Source organism: Gymnodraco acuticeps, unplaced genomic scaffold (genome assembly GCF_902827175.1).
Source record: "Gymnodraco acuticeps unplaced genomic scaffold, fGymAcu1.1, whole genome shotgun sequence".
NCBI lineage: Eukaryota > Metazoa > Chordata > Actinopteri > Perciformes > Bathydraconidae > Gymnodraco > Gymnodraco acuticeps.
The window spans coordinates 3,837,584-3,859,339 of record NW_022991180.1 but is presented as its reverse complement, the minus strand read 5'-3'; the positions used below and the strand labels follow the sequence as shown (position 1 = coordinate 3,859,339).

Here is a 21,756-nt window from a genome sequence, read left to right as displayed (position 1 = left end):
TGAAACTGTCCCTGAGTCTGGTGGTTTTATTCCGGATGTTGCGGTACCGCCTGCTAGACGGCAGCAGACAGAACAGTTTATGTGTGGCCACGCAGTCGTGAGTGAACAGGGAGTGGAGGAGAGGGCTGAGCACGCAGCCTTGAGGGGCTCCGGTGTTGAGGATCAGGGTGGAGGATGTGATGTTTCCCACCCGCACTGCCTGGGGTCTGCCCGTCAGGAAGTCACAGAGGGCGCTGTTGAGCCCAAGGTCTCTGAGCTTGATGACCAGCTTGGAGGGCACAATGGTATTGAAGGCTGAGCTGTAGTCATTCAATGAACAGCATTCTCACATATGTGTTCCTCTGGTCCAGGTGTAAGAGGGGATGGTGTGGGCTATGGCGTCGTCTGTGGACCTGTTTGCTCTGTAGAAAAACAGCAGGGCGTCCAGAGAGTCAGGGAGGGAGGAGGTGATGAAGGTTTTGACTAACCGCTCAAAGCACTTCATAATGATGGAGGTGAGTTCTACTGGCGGTAGTCGTTGAGGCTGGTGATTTTTGTCTTTTTGGGGACAGGAACGATGGTGGAGTGTGATGAGATATATAGATGATGAGATATATAGATGATGAGATATATAGCGCCCTCTTATCAGTCCTTTAAATACAGCTGCATCCAGCATCCGGTTAGCTTAGCACAAAGTCAAGCTTCAGAAAGTTTACTTCCAAGCAAATAATAGCCATATAATATCTGAATGACAGCTGACATTGTTGTTGAATAAAACCTATCAAAGACAAATTAACCTTCCCGCAGCTGTGCCATTCAACACACTCTCAAAGAATGCTGGGTCATTTCTGATTATTTGTATGCATGAAGGTTAATTTGTATGTCATGGTGTTTAATATAACTTTGAAGACACAAGGAACATGAGTTTATTGAATTCTAAATGGATTGTATGTGTTTTTTTTTCTCCCAGTGGAGGCTCTTCACCTAGGAACTCTGATGGCTGCACATGGTTACTTCTTCCCCATCTCAGACCACGTCCTCACTCTCAAAGATGATGGCACTTTCTATAGGTTTCAGGTAATAATAATAATAGTTATTACTTATGCTGTTGTGTTGAAGGATTTCTGTTATGTTAGTCTGTTATTGTAATGTCTATAAAAAGACATAAGGAGAAATAAATCCTTCACATGGGATAATCTTTCTAAAAGGGTCATGTCATTATATGAACTTTACTTGCTTATGTAAAGTTTTAAGTTTCAATACCAAAGAAGTCCAGCCAAGAAATATGCTGACAGGTTTATAGAGATGTACAGGAGTGATAAATGATTCGTTTCATGATTTATTTCCTAAGCTCCTACCTCGCTGTTGAAAATGAAGAACAAAAATCACTCTAATAACTGCCTGCAGTCATAATAAATCAGTCAAAGCGCCAACGGTGACATGCTGGAGTCAAAACAGTGTTTAGAAGTTGCTGTTCCCTATAATTCTTACTGGAATTATGAATGAAAAAATAAAATAAATCCACAACACTCTGAATGTCATTTTCATTTAATTTCAAACCTTTATTTATACAGATAAATCCCATTTAGATCATTGATCTATTTTCCAAGGGAGACCTGCTCAAGTAGTTCCACATGAAACATAAAAACATAAAAGGACATCATACAGCATCATTTACATAATTATCCACATAAACAGGTACCAATAGCTTCCGATTGACTAGCATCCAACCGAGCTTTAAAAACATTTAGTGGCACCAGATTGTTCAGTTTCCATTTAATTTGCAGACTATTCCAAGACAGAGGAGCTGCGCATCTAAAAGCTGTCTTCCCTAAGATAGTCCTAGCAGTTGGCACATTTAATAAAACCACAGCATTCGATCTCAGGCAGTAGCCACTTACAATTTTACGTGAGATCAGGGAGCAGATATAAGATGGAAGTTTCCCTAACATGGCTTTGTATATAAAAATGTACCAGTGACTGAGCCTCCGTACAGTTAGTGAAAGCAAACCAGCCCTTGCATACAGGGGATAGTGGAATTGACAGTTTTAGTGATTTCGCACCTAGCAAGCTCCATCAAGTCTGCAGCACAGAACTAACACAAGTAAATCGATGCCTTAGACTGTTTGTGTGAGGAACAGGCTTTACTTTGCCCTTTACATGTTTTCTGTTTTCATTTGAAGCCAGTCAAGTCCATACAGTGCTGACCGGGGAGGACCTAGAGTCATGCTGGTGTCTGCTCTCAGGGCTGTTTGAAAGGAGCTTATGTGCTTTAGACAATGTGCTTAGCCCATTAAAAAATGTAATATTGTATTGTGCAGATGCAGATGCAGTGCTGCAACAATGTTCCCATTCCCTGTGACAGCGCATACTTTGATTCAAAACAGAATGTGATAAGCTGTCAAGTTCTGTTATTGAATGACTTATTTTTCCTTTAAGACTCCATACTTTTGGCCATCAAACTGCTGGGAACCAGAAAACACAGACTATGGTGAGGGAGCTGCTCTTTTCTAATCTCACTCTGCATCCAGAACAAATGTCCTTATGGGGACAATAAAGTATATCGTATCGTATCGCATTGTGTAATATGTACTAAAGAGATGATGATGATGATGCAGACTGATTTATATGTTATTATGTGTGGTATCAAGAGTACACAAATAATGCAACTGCAGTGTAAGGATGGGAGGTAGAAACATTAAATAACCTTTCATTTTTTTGTCTTAGCCGATAGTTACATTCAGTAACATTGCAGTTCGGATGCAATATTTCTGTTTTCCATAATTTGTCATTCTCTTAACTGAGAGAATGATGTCTTTATGCATGCACCTGTTGTGCACATTTGTATGAAGGATGTAATAGAGATAAAGGGATGAGCTTTTCATTGTTTACTGCAGAATAGATATAAACACATTGCCAAGAAATGGCTTAAACGAATAGCCGCAGTCTTGCAGGTCTTTTCATTTGTTGTTGGAGTTATAGGATAGAAAAAGTGTTAATGCTCATATTGGGATGAATCCTGTGTCTCCGATGTAGCAACTGATTCACATTAATGATGCTCTATAATGAAAACAATGTAATCACATAACGGTCAGTAAACAAAGGGATTAAGGGATGATGATAGTACAGGAAGACGTTAAAAGTCACACACACACACACACTGACACACACACACACTGACGCACACACGAACAGACGCTCAGACACCATGAACAGTAAGTGACCTTTGTTATTTGCAGGCCAGTTTAAATATGCAAAAGAGAGGATTAAACGAGTAAACACAGGGCAACTGCGGGGCTGTTAAAAACAGGCTGGGTGCCCGTTATCCCTGTTTAACCAATCTCTCTGCCTCTGTCTCCCAGCTGTTTACCTCTGCAAAAGAACAATGCAAAACAAAGCACGTCTGGAGCTTGCAGACTATGAAGCGGTGAGTGGAAAAGGTCTATAGTGTCAGCACTCCCCTCTTTACATACTGTACTGCTTCCAAGCTTTATCTCTTGCCTTTTTGTTCATATTGACAGTGAGAACATTTGTTTCTCTCTGTGCCACTGCCTCATTTGTAACTTTCCTTTCACTAAAGCTATTAAATGAATCACCAGGGTCGTTATATACGCTGGGTTTTTTCTTTTGTACGTGAGCTGGGATCATTAAAGATGGTATCCAGCCGTGCACTGCACACATCATGCGCAGTAAACATAATCAGCCCAGATCCCTCAAAAGCCTTTTTTTCCTCTTTATTGTTCTTTGTTTCACTTGCAGGAGAGCTTAGCAAGGCTACAGAGAGCTTTCGCCAGGAAATGGGAGTTCATTTTTATGCAAGCAGAAGCACAAGCGAAGTAGGTTTCTATAAAAACAACACATGCATTGAGTGAGTCCTCTTACACGCCATTCTGACATGACAAAACTCAATGGTTTGATACAATTTCCCTTTGCTACCAGCACACAACCTCACAGATGAGCTGCACATTACACATGTGATGGAGTATTGTACATATTTCGGAATAAACTACATGCTCTGTAAAAACAGTTCTGACTTTCATTTCGCTCCACAGAGTTGATAAGAAAAGAGACAAAATTGAGAGGAAAATTCTCGACAGTCAGGAAAGAGCATTCTGGGACGTGCACAGACCAGTGGTGAGTGAAATTACTGATGTTGGCGACATTGCCACCTTTGCTGCCTGCCACCGATATATTATCCATTGTTATCAACATAATCTTAATGTTCCTGCAAAAGTGAATAATGTTGAAAAAATAATGTCACACTGATCACTCTCCACCACACCGGATACAAAATACATACTGTAGATATGGTATATCATTTATGATCTCCGGGGGTTATACATTATCACACTTTTCATAGGCAGTATAGGGCTTATTCAGTACTTCTATAAATAAGGTTAAATCGAAATTCCACAGTACCAAGAACACAACTTATAATATACTCTTTTCGTACCAGTTTTACTAAAAGGGCACTGGTAATCGTTCTCATATTCTATTCTTTAAACTGTAACTAGCCATAGGCAGTAGGGAGGTATCAAGCTGTGTGACAAAGACAATAATGTTTTGCACTTCATGTAATTTATACATGACCTATACAAGAATTGTGTAAAGGGGTGAACACACTGTAAATCCTCCTTGGTGTATTCCTTTGCCTTACACATGAAATGCCACATCAATATCTGTCAGATACATCAGCCTCTCCACTGCTCTTTGCCTTGTTTATACACACTTGCTTAGCCTTAGCATTTATATTCCCCCGAGGTTAAAGGGTCTCTTCAGCTATATTTCTCCGAAAGCCGCTGCTCCATGCTTAATTGGGAAATTAGTTCAATTTATGCGTCCTTGGAGCAACATAATCAATATTCATTCAAATTTCACAGTGACTCTGTCAAGCTATTTAGCTCTGTTCTTCTGGAAGAGAGCTAGATTGGACCACTTGTTCAATCAACCAGAATTTGCACACTAAGATTTCCTGCTGGTTTACTTGCTTTGCTAGATTTGGCACATTCCACGTTTAATCAACCGGCATCTGACACATTGTCCTGGAGACTTCTCAGAATCTCTTCACGCCCCAGTTAGCATATTGGATTTCATTACCTGAAACTCATATCATGATGGCCAAATTACACCTTCACCGTTTGTGGCTTCATGCTACAGGGAAAGCTATTATAATTCAATTTAAGCTGAATTAAATGAATTATATGTTTTTTCCTTCACTCTCCTCACAGCCTGGGTGTGTGAATACAACAGAAGTCGACATAAAGAAGTCATCCAGAATGAAAAATCCCCACAAAACCAGAAAGGTAGAGTATGCCTTTCCGCTGATACACCCTGCTTTTAAGGTCAGGATTGAAAACATTTGAACACAAACACAAACAGACAGGCTTATTGTTCCTTGCTGTTCTTGTCAAAAGCTATAAGGCTGCTACCACTGATCTGTTTTACTTCCTCTCCTCAGTCTGTGTATGGGCTGCAGAATGATATCCGTACCCACAGCCCGACCCACACCCCCGCCCCAGAGGCCAAGCAGCCCACAGAAGAAGAACTGCAGGAACAGGTTAGACCTGCAGGTGGCACTCTACTGTTAAAGATAGGATCTTGAACAACTTGAAATCAATGCTAGTACTCAAATTGTGATAGTAGATATTATGCTTCATCTGTAACTGTATATTTGTTATTCAATAATATAGTTAAGTGAAATTAGTATAGAGTTTTAAAAGCACATCAAGTAAAATATGGAAAATACCATGCAGTTGGTGTTTGATTGTAATTGCACCACCAACAATTTCATGTAAATTCTTTGGGACTGATGAATGCTAATTATTCCCTGCTGTGGTTTCAGATCGCCTTTTGGCAATTGCAATTAGACAGGCATCGACTGAAAATGTCCAAAGTGGCGGAGAGGTGAGCAATGTTGTTTGTGTCTTTATTCAGTTAACAATCAATCTGTTTATTGAGCCTTTGAACGGCCTAACATGGCGTTGAATTAAGAGCTCCGGTGACCTTGGAGAGTTATTGGGCCAACACGACGCCTTTAATGAGCGTCAGCACTGACGGTACCAGATGCTTAACGGCACACAAAGTATCCATTTGTCATTTTCTGCACTGAAAAGAGAGGTGCATTTAGCAGAGAGTTTTCTATCAGGCTGTTCAAGGGCAGGGTTGTCTGGCTCTAACTTGAATTACATTTGAGGAGGATTTCATACCACATTTAGTTATTCAAAGCTTACAAAAAGACTCATTCATAATCTCTCACCGAAAGGTATGGTGCATGATTTCCCCAGATAACTAGATTACAATATACGTCACATTTTCATAATACAGATTGCTGTTATTCATTTGTTTTCCTTGCTTCTCATTTAAAACAGTTTACTGGCTTACACAGAACAGTACATCGAATACGACCCCTTCCTCACGCCTCCAGATCCGTCTAACCCCTGGATCTCAGATGACGCCACACTCTGGGAGCTTGAAGCCAGGTAGGTGCAGAGAAAAGAGAAAAAATAATTATCAAGATGGATTCATTGATCAATTCAAGAGTGTTTTGCTGCACACATACTTGATCAGAGAAAGATAGACATGGTTAAACTGTACACCCCAGCACGTGCACTCCGCTCTGCATCAGCCAAACGGCTCGCTGCACCCGCACTGCGAGGGGGACCCAAGTTCCTATCAGCAAAAACACGTGGGTTTGCTGTCCTGGCTCCAAAATGGTAGAATGAGCTCTGACATCAGGACAGCAGAAAGCTTACACATCTTCCGGGGGAGACTGAAAACTCATCTCTTTCGACTCCACTTCGAGCGATAGAATTACTAACAAAGAATTACTAACAAAGCACTTATATACTAATAAAGGACTGGCTTATCTAAAACCAGTTGAGTAGCACTTGAAATGTTTTAGCTCTATGAAACCTGATGTACTTATAAGATTCTGTTTTCTTCAAGTTTGTATCTTGTTGGTCGAATGCACTTATTGTAAGTCGCTTTGGATAAAAGCGTCAGCTAAATGCAATGTAATGTAATGTAAAAAAAAGATATGTTGCATTTTTGTGTGTCCTCCTCCAGTAAGGAGCCAGGTCAGCAGAGGGTAAAGAGGTGGGCCTTTGGCATCGATGAGGTTCTCAAAGATCCAGTGGGGAGAGAACAGTTCCTCAAGTTCCTGGAGTCTGAGTTCAGCTCAGAGAATCTCAGGTACTCAGCAACATGCATGCACACACAAATTGCATTAATTAATTCCTTGCATTTTTGACTTAACACAAAAGCCTCAATCGATATTTTCCCCATCACAATATGAAGTACAATAACATGGTAAGTAGAACTAAATCAAAATTGTGTTAGCTCATTTTAATTTAAACTTTGGACTGTTTTACAGACATGCTTACTAATCAGTAATTCAAATGATTGTATTTTTCTGATCAAAGTTTATTTATAATTCATCATTTTTTACAAGATAATGTTTAATATTCATGACGTTTGCAAAGCAATTCTCAACTACAGCTGTCCAATAATGTTGTCAGAAGCGAGCACTTTTGTCTCAGAGACAAGTTTCAAATATAAAGTACAATAAATAAATGGCTAACATGTACTTGAGTAAATGTACTTAGTTACATTCTACCATTGCCTGCCTAGTAAGAAAGTAGATGTTTATTGATCAGAATTACGTACTGCACCTTTAACTGTCATTGCTACATGCATGAACTCTTTCATCTGCCTGAACTTTTTCTGATTGTACGACTAAACCACAAACCAAGTCTTAAGCCTAAAATGAATAGTTAGCTTCTGTGGGACCGGCTTTTTGTTACCACATAGGTCTCCATAATGTGCCACAACGTGATTAATGCAAGGCAAGCACACACATGAATGCACACATTAAAGGCTGTTGAGGATTTAACTCACCCACATACTCCATATGAAACACTCATGGAAACATACACAATATGAACTATTCATATAAACATATAGAGTTAATGCCTTTCCACTAAACATGCTCATATGGTTAGATTGGAAAAATAAACATTCATTTTGTGTAGCTTTCTCATGATGACAAACATGAACAATAACATCTCACTTTAATGAATGTCTTTGCAAATGCTCATATAACTGTGGGAAATGAGCAACTATCGCAGTTATTCCTGGTGTCTTTGAGTGATAACCTACATTGTTATTATTTAATCAAAGCAGGGAGGATGATGGTGGATGGAGCTTGTTTAAAATATGCACAACGGTAGCTAAGGCTAGAATAACACAGGTGGGCAGGAATATTATGTTAATTGGTTTATTCATGGTAACAGGAATACTGCAGAGTATCGAAGATGCATTGGAAGAGCTTAATATGAATAGAGCAACCTCTGTGCAGGAAAGCTCCCATGCTCCCTCTGATGGCACACGCCTGTATTGTTTCTGAACAAAGCTGATAATGTGGTCAAGTTAATTGAATTGTAATTTAATATCACTGTCAGTTGAGTATCGTTTTAACTCACCTATAATTGAACAGGTGTGTTATTAACAAGAATAATGCGACTATTTATTACCACTCAAACTCTATCAGCTTTGACGGTTCAAAATAAAATATTCTCCATGGTTCTGTCACTTTTACACTATGAAATCCATCTTTGCTTATTCTTCCCTTTGTAAGGCAAACTGAAACTCTACCTGTTTCAGTTTTTTCTCCTCTTTGAAGTAGAAATTCCTTAATGTATTAATATGTGTTCAATTGAAAGGGATGCTCTTAAAAGGAATTATTTAATTATTATTACAGATTAGTTTCTTCAAAATGTGAGGCTATAGTTAACATAGTTTGCCATTATCTGTTTCACTAACCGTTAACTTTGGTCCGTAGGTTCTGGCTAGCGGTGCAGGAACTTAAGAAACGTCCCATCAGAGAGGTCCCCACCCGGGTGCAGGAGATCTGGCAGGAGTTTCTGGCCCCCGGGGCGCCCAGTGCCATCAACGTTGACTCCAAAAGCTACGACAAAACCACTCAGAATGTCAAAGATCCTGGACGCTATGCCTTTGAGGATGCACAGGTACAAATGATACAAATGCAATCATCACATCCACATCTTATATTATGTAGTGGCCTATTTTACATTGTACATATGTTTAGAGAACGTATTTAGTTTGGAATGTTACCGGTAATCTGAAAATGTTTTTTGCAACTGTAACAACAGCAACACCCTGGCAAATTACTATCACTATGTTTTGATGGTCATTGGAATACTGCATTTTTATAATATTCACCACAATGTATCACTTCTTTCCACATTTTATGTTTGTTAAACAGGAACACATCTACAAGTTGATGAAGAGTGATTCTTACAGCCGTTTCATCCGCTCCAGTGCCTACCAGGAGTTATTACAGGCCAAGAAGAAGGTAATAAAGTGAAAACACAGAAAACTACTGTGCATGTTTGTACGATTTGTTGATTTGTACACATACACTCACTCTTCACTGATGCGGAAACCTGCCCTCCTGGCACCCACAGCCTTTTCAAAACCCGGTAAATCACACTTTAACCCCATTCCTAGCAATCCGTTCATATTCAAAACAAGCTGCTGCTTTAGCACTCTCCTGCAGTGACCTTATGGTAGGATAAAAATACAATTTTGACCACTTAGGGGCAGAAAATCATAGCCGCTTTAGAACAGCATGAGCTTCTGTTCCTCTTAGTTGTGGTTTTGTCTCCACTAACTCCTAAACAAAAGCTGGTTTGTACTTAGCTGCAGGGATGGATGTGGATTTGACTCACCAAGCAAGTCTTTGAAATTATATTCAGCTATTTGTGATAATACCAACAATAACACTTAATGCAGATTAAAGGATAACATTCTACATTATTTTAATTTGTCTAAAATGGATTTCAAATCCCTGAATACAGCAGTGAATGTGGTAGAGTTACTTTAAGGGGCAAAGTAGGTCAAACCAAAGAACAAAATGGCACCTGCATGCTTGCAATACCAATGAGTGGCAGAGAAATGGAACACAACATCCTGACAGTCTGCTTCAGGTGTGTGTAATGGAGTAGCTGATCAGGACTCCTGTTGGGCGTACAAAAACATTATGAACAGCAGTCATAACATGATGAATAATTCTGAATTACCCAGGTGTATTTTTAAAACCTGCCCTGTTCAATGCCTCCTACACTTTCCCTGCCTGTCATTCTGGCAGAGAATATGTTGCTATTACAGCTTGGGTTTATAAATACATGTGAATGCAGTACATTTTTGTAACAGCTTGATGAAAAGTATTTTCTGTTTTGTTTTGTTTTAGGTAGACTGAACTTCAAATGAACTGATCTGGCTTGCAAACTGTTATGCAATAGATATCTTAATTTATGTATGCACACTTGAATCCTCTGCACAGTTAAATTGCTTCAACATGTCCTTCTTTGTCCCCACAGAAAAGTAAGAACTTGTTCTGAAGGCTCTTGCTTCAGGTAATGCCAAATACAAACTGTCATTTGGTTATTGTGTCATCAGTGATGTTGAGAATTACTCTACCCTTTTACAGAAATCCAGCATAATTTTGTAGCTGCTCATAATCTTATTTTAAAAATGCATTTATTTATTCTCTCCTTCACATTTACTGACCTCATTCTCTTTGCCAGGGGAAAGCACTAGCGTCCAAGAGGCTGACCAGTCGTGTGCCATCATGCTAAAATCAATGCCATCTCTCTCTCTGGGACATGGAGAGGGGGACCATCTCATCTCTTTGTCATCATTGTCTGTCCATCCGCTCTCGGCTCAGCCTGGACCGCCTGTTCGTCTGTTGTCCACCGGATGTTGCATGTCCATGGAGAGGATGTTCCTTCTTTTCTCTCCTCTTACAGTACCTGATATATTTCCAGTATTCTCAGAAAGGAGGCACTGCTGGACTCGTGAGTACACTGACAGACTGGCGAGATGAAACATGCTATTGAAGAAAATCAAATCCTGTGTTCCAGAGCTTTCCATCATAATTGCTGGATCAGAAGTCCCTCTCTCACTTCCAGCTGAAACAAATGATGTCAGAGAGAAGAAAAAAGAAAAAAAACAAATAGAAAAAATATATTAAATGACAGCTTAAACTGATCAATCTAACCAATGTCATTGCTTTACATGATCTGAGGTCACAGATACTTTGTCACGCTATGGGAAGTGTTGTGCAGAATGAATATACAATATATATATATATTCATACATACATATATATATATTATGATTTGTATTATTATGATTATTTATTGTGCATTTATTTTGCTTTGCATTATTTTATTGCACTACAACAATTAGCACATATGGTTTTCATTGCACTTGTAAAGTCACATTCAAAAATACAAAAAAGCTGTCTCCTGTTTTATGTAGAACATAATTCTTTGTTATTCTCTCCTGCATTTATTTTTATACCATATTTAAAGACACTTTTACTTACTTGTATTATTAAAGTTGGCCCTCTATCTGTTATTAATGGCTGTGTTTGGATTTTTGTTACCTATACAGTATGAACCACTTAAGCAATAAAGACTGCAGGGTTAGTGCTTTCATAATGCACTTTTGCTTTCTGCCACTAGAGGGTGTTAAATGATTTCCCACAGCGGGAATCTGCCTCTTTTCAGCTACCAGCTCCTCAACACAATACACACAAATGCACCACAGTTTTCTGCAGACAAATGAAGTTTTGTCATGCAAAAGTGTCATCGTCCTCTGAAGTGCTGAAGGGGTTATTGTTCAGACTGTACCCATCTGAGGTTTTCTCGGGTCTGTTGATGTTTCAGCTCTTTGATGGCAGAAGTGACAGTCAGGGTTTTCAGTGGTCAGCTCAGCCAGAGCCACAAAACAGACAAACATTATTGTCTCCGTTGCATCAAGGAATGTGAATTGTGGCATTTTTCAAACCACCCTGTTATTGTGTCTGGGTACATGCACACAATGATTTATGGATTCTGGATTAAGGGTTGTAATGTGATGTGGCCACTGTGCCAATGAGAGAGGATAATATGGGGTTTTTAAAGAAAGTCTTTGTTTCTTTACAACTTGGTCCTGTGTTGTCCATTCTGACAAAATGTCATCCACCTCCTAAAAATGTTAATGTCAAACACAGGGGAAGAGGGAAAGCAATCATAAAATGGAAAAACAAACAATGGAAAAGTTGTCATTTTTATAGGTTTGATATATAATGGATGCATGGGAATTGCCAAAATATATATATATCAAAGAAAAATGTCAACAGGCAGAGAGAGAGACAGATGCAGGGAGACTTAAATGAAAGAAGTGAAGCTTGGTTTGATTCACACAATGACCAATAGGATAAACCCTCCCAGTCTTGAGGAAGGAAAGGGGGTGGTGGGGATTCAAACTAAGGCAGGCTTCACAGTGAGTCAAACACTCTCAAAGACAGACTGTCTCCACAGCACGGAGATATGGGTTTACTGTAACTGAGACCTGGAGCTTTCTTAAACTTAAAAAACAAACTTTAAAGAGAACCATAGACTGAGAGAGATATAAAGAGACACATCTTGGCCAAAGTGATGGAAAGCTAATCCTGGCCAATACTTTGAGACTTTAGCGTGGTGGGAGAAAAAAAAAGAGGAGCGAGGACAAGCCTGAGGATACTACAGATTATGTTGCCATGGAAACCGAAACCTGGAAGCAGACGCAAGGACCACTGAAGGCATCGACATCCCCTGACTGCATCCTCGACACGTTACCGTCCTCCTGCGCCCTGTGGTGAGAGGTACATAAACCATGCCTCGTTTTGTATTGTGATAACACTTTAACACTTGGTTTAAAACCCTTCAAACAGTTTGCAAGAAGGTTCTTTAAAATGTCTATTGAAATAATTAATACTATGCATGTATTACAATTGAATAGCATATCATAAAAGAAAGTTCTTAATGCAAGATGGTACACTTGTTGCCCCACTTTAAGGCCAAACATATCATTGTAAATAGCAGGATTTCTAGAATAATGAATCCCTTGAAGATTGACCTAATTTGCAGTGTATGTGAGGAAACAATGATTATATATGTGCGACGCACCATTTTCGAGTTACTGAGGTGAGAAGTGTAGATAAGTGTAGATAAGTACTGGTTTGACATTTCCCACATGAGCGCTTTGAACAAGTGGGCAGTAAGAGACTGACGGAGATAATGAGACTGAGTGACTAAGTGGGTCTCTGAATGACTAAGCGCAGATTCATTTAATCTGACCAGCAGTAGTTGTACAGATATTTTGCCTTTCCGCCAGCAGTGAGGGATTGATCCCCACAGGGGCCACCCATAGTAAAAATATACGCCTTCAAGGTACTATAAGGTGTTCTGGATAAAGATGTAGACTAAATTACTATAATTATCCAGGGGAATTAGTGTTGTGAGTGAGAGAATTAGTGTGTGATAACAGTGTGTTGTACTGTGCATTTTACTGAGATTAAGAGTCAGTGTAGTTTTTCCACTGAATTCGAAAAAGAGAGACAATGATATTAACATATATCGGGGACCTGTTGTCTGTGTATACACAATAATCTTTATTCTTTTTTTCAGTTCTAATGTACACCTGTATATCGTTGTGTTTGTGTTCATTTCTGTATGTATATTTAATGCATTTGTGTGTATTCATGTGTGAACTGCTGTGTATCAACATTGGTGTGAACGTGTGAGTGTGTGTGTTGCTGCAGTGTGCATGTGTTGAAAGGTGGGGAGTTTGCCTTCTGATCCTGCTTACAGCTCCGGTGACTGCACCACCTTGCACAGTTCGCTCTGATGTCAAAGAGGATTTAGCACACAGACACATTACAGGTTCTTAAGCAACAGAAAACACTTCATTGTAAGCCTCTAAAGATAGTAAAACTGTTATTTGATAGAAGCCTTAACAGCGTTCTTAACACGTGCAGTTTATGCTTAACACATGAAGGTAATAAGAAAACACTGAGGAAAGCGGATTAAAAGTAGAGTTAAGCTGCATTTTGGCCAGAATGTGTGGTTGTGTGTGGTTAAAATTAAAGCTTTTGTTTCTTTTAACCAGCAGAACATTCACATTGCAAAATATGGCTTTAAAGAAGTAGTTGTAAACCCCGTAACAGGCAGTGGCCTGCTTGAGCCCCAATCATTGAAAGCTCATGATGTGCAATCAAACATTGTTCAAACCACTGAAGAAGGATATTCCCATTAAATGGAAAGAAAAATACAAACAAAAAGTATTTTGTGATTCTGTCAGATAGTGTGAAATAAGGCATATAAACCTTCAAGGGGAAAACTTCATGTTATGTGATTAAACAGACACATTTAACTTTGAGTCAAAATGTAAGGTGGTGTTAATCACTGCAGCTAAGTAGTGTCACACAAATGTGAAATGAGAAACCCTGCACTATCATAGCATCTCTAATTGCCTCTCATCCACCACTAAAGCACTTAATGTTGCTGAGGCAAAGAAGCCTTACATTCTTGCCAGTACTTAACTTGGAAAGCATTATATATGGGCTGCTAGTCATTATCAAGATGGATTGTGGTGACAAATGGCTGCCCAAACTGCCTAAAGCAGCCTCTTGGCAATGTTGGCATTAGACACATTTACACAGAAAAGCCCCCTAAAGGACCCCGCCACCCCCGCAACTGTTAATGAGCCAACAGCCGAGCGTAGTTTGGGAAAATAGAATCCGCAAATGCAGATAATGACATGGTTCCTCTTCGTGTAATTGGCTCCGAGTGAAAACATTTCATTTATCTCTCTTTCCCTCTGTATATCCTGTGTGTGTGTGTGTGCGTGTGTGTGTGAGTGTGTGTGCGTGTGTGTGTGAACATGTGTGGTCACAAATGTGTGCGTGCGTGTGCTTGTGCACCTCCCCTTGTGTGATTGAGGTTGGAGTTGCACGGTGAATTAAATGCAGTTCTACTGTAATTAACTGCACTTACCAGTCTGTGTATGAGACTTTCTGACGCACCAATAATTGAGGCATCAGGTTTTGTTTGTTTTAACCTGCCTTTGAAGACATGCTGGGAAGATGTTTCACATGGTTTAGTGGAAATACATCCGTAGGCACAAGTTTCAAAGTCTTGAAATGGATTTGTGTTCCTTTTTTCAATTATCTAACAACAAAAACATCTCAAATTAATAAATATTTAGCAACAAGGCTGGAGTTTTTCACGATTCAATTTGTTTTTCATTTCACTTTGACATTTTTCTTCGAAGACCCATTGTTGTCCAGACAGAAAACATTACCATGATATTATATCCTGAAAAACAAAATACAACAAGTTCCCACTGATGATTATAGATAAAAAGGCTTGTGTCTAGCTCAGCAGTCACTCTGGTATTTGTATCTGGTATTTGTAATGTCATTAGAGGTCTGAAATTTGGAACAAAAGTCTGCCACAGTTCAGTGAAGCACATCCCCCACGTATTTGTGGTTCTTGTAAAACATAAAGCTGTATTTGTGGACAATATTAGTGTTCAGCAGACCGAAGGGTCCGGTTCAGTTCTGTCTCAGCATTAAAACACAAAACCACAGTCTCCTTCCGTCCCCGGGACTCTGTGATGACTAGTGCTGAGCATCAGGAGAGACAGATAAAGTGACAGAGAGACAGATGGGGAGAGATAGAAACGAAGAGACAAACTGCTTGTCGAAAGATAAACAGCCTGGGAGGAGGGCATACTGTGCATGGAGCCCAAGTGGGGTTGGTTTTGTTTCCCAGTAGGTAATCTGTCCCAAACCCTCTTTCCCTTCTATCTCCTAACCCCAACCACTAACCACCTCAGGGGCTCCCCCCAAAAGCCTTACCCCAAAACCGCAATTTGTCTTGCAGCAGAGATTGATGAGGATAGCTTAGCAGGGCCGACACTATCATACTTAAGCAGAGTTTGGGAGTGGAGAGGGAGCGCTGCTGCTGGCTGTACAGGCCATCCGTCATGCTCTATGTACACAGTTGGTCAGGTCATCCCTCAAAAGTCCCCGGGGCTTTGCAGACTGTAGCTCAGCAGAATCACAGGGTGCCTCTCTAAACGATGGACAGCAGGAGAAGAGGGAAACAGAGAACAAGGGGCTTCACATAGAAGCAGAGTCTGCTCCTCCTAAACAGGCGTTTGTGCATTTAAATACAAAGTCAGCAGGAAAGAGATGGATCAGCTCAAGACAAATGAGACTGTGTACATGGCAGGTAGATCAGGGGGAGATGGAGTGGGGTCATGACTCCTTGATGCAGTATAGCGGGAGTCTTTAGTTTAGTTATTCTAACCTATTAGGTGGGTGTGTGCAGGCTGTGGTATGTATGTAAAAAGGTGTGTGCCTACAGAAGAAGCATAGGAGTCATTTGAATTTATTTGTGTGAATTAAAAGTATTTGTCTTCTGGATGTCCTCAGATGGAAAAATCCACATATCAACATCAGACTTGATTGTCACTGTAGAGCACATCAGATTTTCTGGCAATGTCTATATAATCCAAAATACTTCCTTTCTGCGCTGGTTTGATATTTGAATGAAGAAAACAACAGAAAGAAAACCTAGAGATCAGAATTGAAAGAGAAAGCATCAAAAAGTCAAAAAAGTCCAACATATCATTTCCTATAGAGAATATCTGGTTATAATTTACACTGCATTTCTTGATAGACACACAGCTGCTGTCTAACTTACCGGGATGCTTATGCAGTCCGGACAGAGCTGCCATGACCTCAGGGTCAAGGGTAGAGAAAAGGAGGAGGAGTGGATTATGATAAAGTAATTTGTTCCATGTCGGAGTGAGTTGCAGGTCCAGGAAAAGGAAGAAAGGGAAAATACAAATGTGCACAGTAAAGAAGAGTCTGTGAATATGAGCCGCCAATGTCCTTGAGGCAGTTTGGTTCTCTGTCAGGATTTCTGACTTGATGTCATGCAATGCTTGTCAAGAGCAACATCTGCTGAAAAGATGCTTGAGTGACGGTCAAAAATGTGCTGGTGCAAACACATGCACACGGGCCGGAAACTCCATTGTGAATGGCAGAGGAGTAATTTCTCTAGATGATGCTATCTTTCTTTTTACAGAGATCTGATTATGGACACTGGGTCAATCTCAGTTCTGTTTGATTCAAAGTATATCTCCAATGAGTAGAAGAGTTGACTCCCAAAAGGTACTGGAGAGTTCCCCAACTCTTCTCCTAATAACATGCAGATGGTCCTCTCCAATGCCTGTTTACATATCTGCGGCATAGTTCATGACTAAAGTAAGCAAAGCCCTAATTATTTTACCCAGCAACGGGACCAATAAAATCAACTTCCCCTTCTCGTTATGGGTGTTTAAGTGTATCCTTTGATGGCAGGGCCTTGTTTATTTTTGGAAGAGTTGCGTAGCTGAGAGGAAAGCAAATAAAAGTAATGACACAGAGATGTTGACAAATGGGGGCCCTGGTGATGGATTCATTTCCTCAATGATGCCTGGAAGGCTTGACAGCAAAGGTGGTTAAAACAAATGCATATTATTCACAAAACTGCAAACATTATTTGCTTTATTGATATTATCTTTGGAATTTTATGACAGTCATGCATCTTCACATAATTCCGAAGTATTGGTACACATCCTACGTTGTCAAAATTCAAGGAATCTGTTAATGTGACAACAGATGTTTTTCTTGAGAATCACCATTTAATGTGCCTCTCTCCTTTTGCAGAATGCTGTGGAGAATATCTATACCAGTCATACTGGCTGGGCTGCTCTGCATCACGGCAGAAACCAAAAAGCCCCGGCCCCAGGGATCCATCCCATCCCCCCACAAGACCAAAGGGAACCTGTCCTCAGAGCGTCACCAGCGGCTACTGCAGCAGAAACCTGAGGTGCTGTCCTCCAGCCGGGAGGCCTTGGTGGTAACGGAGCGTCGTTACCTCCGCAGAGACTGGTGCAAGACCCAGCCTCTCCGCCAGACCATCAGCGAGGAGGGCTGCCGCAGCCGCACCGTGGTCAACCGCTTCTGCTACGGCCAGTGTAACTCCTTCTACATCCCCCGGCATATGGGCCCCAGCTCGAGTCAGGGCCAGAATCGAGGACAGGCCTCAGGCTCTGGAAGGAAAAAACACAACAAGGTCCAGGAGCCGTTTCAGTCCTGTTCCTTCTGCAGGCCACACCGCATCACACAGCTCACAGTGCAGCTAGACTGCCCAGACCAGCAGCCGCCTTTCAGACACCGCAAGGTGCAGAGGGTCAAACAGTGCCGCTGCATGTCTGTGGATGTGAGCAGCCATGGGAAACTGTAAAGGATTTAAGATTAAAATAATAGGAGTTCAGTCAAAGGCAGGAAATTCATAAGCTTCGCCAAACAAGGACTGGCTTCAAGTTGAACTATACTGCAAGGTGTTGCACAACTGATGGCTTGTCCCGCAATAAAATGACATGGAACTGGTATTATTAAACAAAGGATCAATGATGATTACATCAGAGACAAGCAGTCATGTTGGCAAGCTGATGCTGTTGAAAGAGACTGATTAAAGTAGTGCAAGAGACACTGATGATGAAGCAGCAAAATGTCAACATTAAAACAACATTTCCTTCCTTTGATTTCCATTTACCTGGCTATTTGTTCATTTTTCATTAGATTCCTTTGTGATAAAGGTGATGATAAACTATAAAACACTATGGATTCTGCTGGTAATTTAGTGTCTTGGAGAAACAAGTTATAGTGTACACATTTTCCCTGCAATGTTTTAACCTGTTGATTGTGTTTTACAACTATTGTATCCGTTGTCCAGCATCTTAGATTCTATGTCCGAAATCATACACCAGTTGATATCAAGAAAACATGAAGCAAGCAACACAACAATGACCAGTGGCATCCACCTGCTTCGAAACAAGCCTGGCTGTATATTTGCCACAGATATACTAGCCAGTAGGAAAAACATACAGCAGCATGTGTAATGGAGGTGCAATGCAATATACGGGGCATTCTACCGAATTAGTACAAAGTGCGGTCCCACGACAAGAAAAACTATTTAACAAAATAATTACGTATTCAGACATAGATATTTACTAAGAATATGTTATGGTCTATTTAAACATAAGGCATTCAATTATATAGTGATACGTTTAATATATACAGAAACAACATTTATAGGGTACTTTCTATTGGGAAGTAGCTGTCCCCTGACATCTAAATTTCAATTTCTGTAAATAACACTTAAAACATTTTATTTTATTTTGTTCAATGGTGTATTTAGAAAAGCTTTATGATTACATTCAAACAGCAGTTGGAATATTTAGATGTATTGTGGGTATCATTTTTTAATAAAAAAACTATACTCAAAAAATCATGTCCCCAGTTTTCATGTCACTACCGAAACACAAGGGGTTTTAGTCCAATGGCTGAGCCTGGTTTTTAGCCACACCCCTGCATTTTTGACAAGGCAGTGATGGCTGTCTACACACACATCTGCATCACTATCACTATCACATCTACACACTGCATCCCTGTCCCTCATGGCTGAATGGCAAGTAGCTATACTGTATCCCATACTTTTGATATCAATCTGTTCCAAAATCTGAAAATCGGCGTGTAACCTTAAGCATTGTCACTATCAAACACATATTATCTTCAATTAAGTAAACTTTTTCGGGGTTTTATGCAAAGTATTAGGTTTTTATGTGTGTAAACCTCTTCACAAACGTGTATGCTAGCCATGTACTTGCTAGCATTCTTTAGTTATGCTCAATTTGAGCTAGAATCGTCACTACCGAAACAGTCACTACCAAAACAGTCATTTACCGAAACATATGGTTACGTTTCCGTAATTGACATGATCGTTTCGGTAGTGACAAAATGGAATGGTAAGCAGGTAAATCCCATCATTTTGAAATAAATGTGTTTTAAAGTCTGGAAATCAGTGTGTTACTTTAAAGGTCTCTTATTATACTATTGTTAGGCATATATTATAGGTCTCAGATGTATAAAAAAACATGTCTATGAAGTGTTTTGCTCAAAATACCAAACAGATCATGCATTCTAGCCTCAAACCCCTCTATTTCAGCCTGTTACTAAAGTGCTGATTCTGGGTCAGTAGCTTCAAACATTCACACTTCAACATAAGGCATATTACTTATGAGTTAAGATTAAGCAATGAGGTTGAGGGAAAATGATACAACCTTGAGAACAAAATACTGTGGTCACTACCGAAGCACTGGATGTTTTGTAAACAATAAAGTATATTGAGTTATCAACTAAAATGATATGATACTGATTGGTTTAATGTATGTTCAATTTCAACAATCATCAACTCTGGAATCAATATGATCAGTATTATGTATTTTACAAAGAACGTTTGCATTATGATTTTTATGAATTGTATAAATTGAACTTTGAAATTTGATTAAAAATGCGCTTTTATTAATTTAATTTTAAAAACCCTCAAGAAATATTTGTTAAAATACTATTTAGAGAAGGGAAGGTAAAACAATCTTAACAGGTTAATACAACACTTTTTTACTACAGTGTATTTACTATGTTTCGGTAGTGACCATTTTTGGTAGAAGAACAACATTCCAATACAGTCTGAAAATACGATATAAAATGTACGGTTCTTTTAGTAGATATGTGTAATTTAGATATGGTACAAAATATATATGGACAACGTTTTGGGAAAAAACAAAGAACATTTCAAAACATTTCCAACCTGACTTTTGTCCATTTCGGTAGAATGGCCCGTATACAGTATATATTTTATGTATGTGTGTATGTATGTCTGTGAAAAGTATATTAAATCTATTTCATATAAAACATTGGTGTTTAGAGTGCATGTTGTTCTGTAACCCTTTCACATTTGAAAAAACTGAGAACAATCAGCAACAGCAGAATTTTTCATTACAAATTATGTAATTTCTTTTATGCAATAAATATAATTTTTCTGTGGTCAAGGGTATTCAATGAAACACATAGTTGGTATAACACAAGTCACGTCACATGTTGCATATGGGAGTTCACACACTCACAAGTAGGAGGAAAGGCAAAACTAACTGCATAGGGTTTTTGCTTATAACAAAGCAAGTTGATGATACAGTACTGGAGAAAAAAAACAATAGTCTTTATACGATTACACCACTTACTTGTTCATGACCTTATTGGTTGAAAAGACAAATTAAGCAGTTGTATGTCAAACATTTTTGTAATTATACCTAGATTCTGAAACTAACTTAGTAAATGTGTCATGTTTCAGATGTAGAACATATGTAACATTTCACAACAGATGATATGTCTAAAAAGAAAAAGCTCTGTTCTACAGCACTGATTTGACTCCTACAATGTGCGATAAGGCACTGTCTGGCAGATGATCCATACCCACCATGTAGAAATGTTATAAAATTATTTGATTTTGACCAATAAGGAAGATATAAAAAGGACGTTTTCATGCCTTTCTAGTTAACAAGGCAGGGGAATTACACACAAAATAGGCTACATATGGCTTATAAAACACTGAGAAAGCTTGGATATTGTGTTGCTACAAATTTCCGCCTCCTCTGAGCATTTTCTGGCAAATGACTCAACTACATTAATCATCTCAGTTTATAAATGTCTTTTGGAAACAATATTTCATTTAATTATGCAGGTGTTATGAAAGGGGGGCTGAGAATTTCGTTTTTCATTCAACTTCTAAACAATATAATATCCACTTTCAACCAACTGACAGTAAACATCAGGTCTTAATCAATTGAAAACAAATACCGGAAGCAAATACACGTTGCAAAAATGACTGACGAGTGATGTCATATTGTACAAACAGTGCTTGTGCAATTGGCTGTGATGATAATTTTCCATTCTCAGCTTCAGATCTTCTGACCCAACTTTGCTTTCTGTGG

At 39.4% G+C, this 21,756-nt stretch overlaps 3 protein-coding genes across 4 annotated transcripts in view; 2 read left to right on the top strand and 1 right to left on the bottom strand.

Annotated features, from left to right (window-relative positions):
* The window catches only part of rgs7a (regulator of G protein signaling 7a), a 66,464-nt gene extending 55,043 nt beyond the window's left edge, over window positions 1–11,421 (top strand). For both annotated transcript variants that reach the window (XM_034237806.1, XM_034237807.1), the window contains 14 exons: window positions 950–1,056; window positions 2,419–2,470; window positions 3,342–3,406; window positions 3,739–3,815; window positions 4,032–4,113; window positions 5,208–5,282; window positions 5,438–5,536; window positions 5,822–5,883; window positions 6,348–6,458; window positions 7,045–7,170; window positions 8,819–9,005; window positions 9,263–9,352; window positions 10,380–10,415; window positions 10,587–11,421. In XM_034237806.1, the coding sequence (XP_034093697.1) occupies window positions 950–1,056; window positions 2,419–2,470; window positions 3,342–3,406; window positions 3,739–3,815; window positions 4,032–4,113; window positions 5,208–5,282; window positions 5,438–5,536; window positions 5,822–5,883; window positions 6,348–6,458; window positions 7,045–7,170; window positions 8,819–9,005; window positions 9,263–9,352; window positions 10,380–10,400 (1,154 nt within the window). In that variant the 3' untranslated portion in view covers window positions 10,401–10,415; window positions 10,587–11,421. The remainder of the gene's footprint in view (window positions 1–949; window positions 1,057–2,418; window positions 2,471–3,341; window positions 3,407–3,738; window positions 3,816–4,031; window positions 4,114–5,207; window positions 5,283–5,437; window positions 5,537–5,821; window positions 5,884–6,347; window positions 6,459–7,044; window positions 7,171–8,818; window positions 9,006–9,262; window positions 9,353–10,379; window positions 10,416–10,586) is intronic.
* An 890-nt stretch (window positions 11,422–12,311) lies between these two features.
* grem2a (gremlin 2, DAN family BMP antagonist a) lies at window positions 12,312–20,812 on the top strand. The gene is made up of 2 exons (XM_034238036.1): window positions 12,312–12,691; window positions 17,591–20,812. Exon 2 carries the CDS (start codon window positions 17,592–17,594, stop codon window positions 18,168–18,170), a length of 579 nt encoding a protein of 192 aa, XP_034093927.1. The 5' UTR covers window positions 12,312–12,691; window position 17,591; the 3' UTR covers window positions 18,171–20,812.
* Window positions 20,802–21,756, bottom strand: part of LOC117560917 (formin-2) — a 36,467-nt gene continuing 35,512 nt past the window's right edge. The window contains exon 17 of the mRNA XM_034238035.1: window positions 20,802–21,750. Coding sequence (XP_034093926.1) covers window positions 21,724–21,750 — 27 coding nt within the window. The 3' untranslated portion in view covers window positions 20,802–21,723. The remainder of the gene's footprint in view (window positions 21,751–21,756) is intronic.

Excerpts from the sequence above, each read along its gene's own strand:
- grem2a (XM_034238036.1), top strand. The coding sequence starts at position 17,592 with ATGCTGTGGAGAATATCTATACCAGTCATACTGGCTGGGCTGCTCTGC.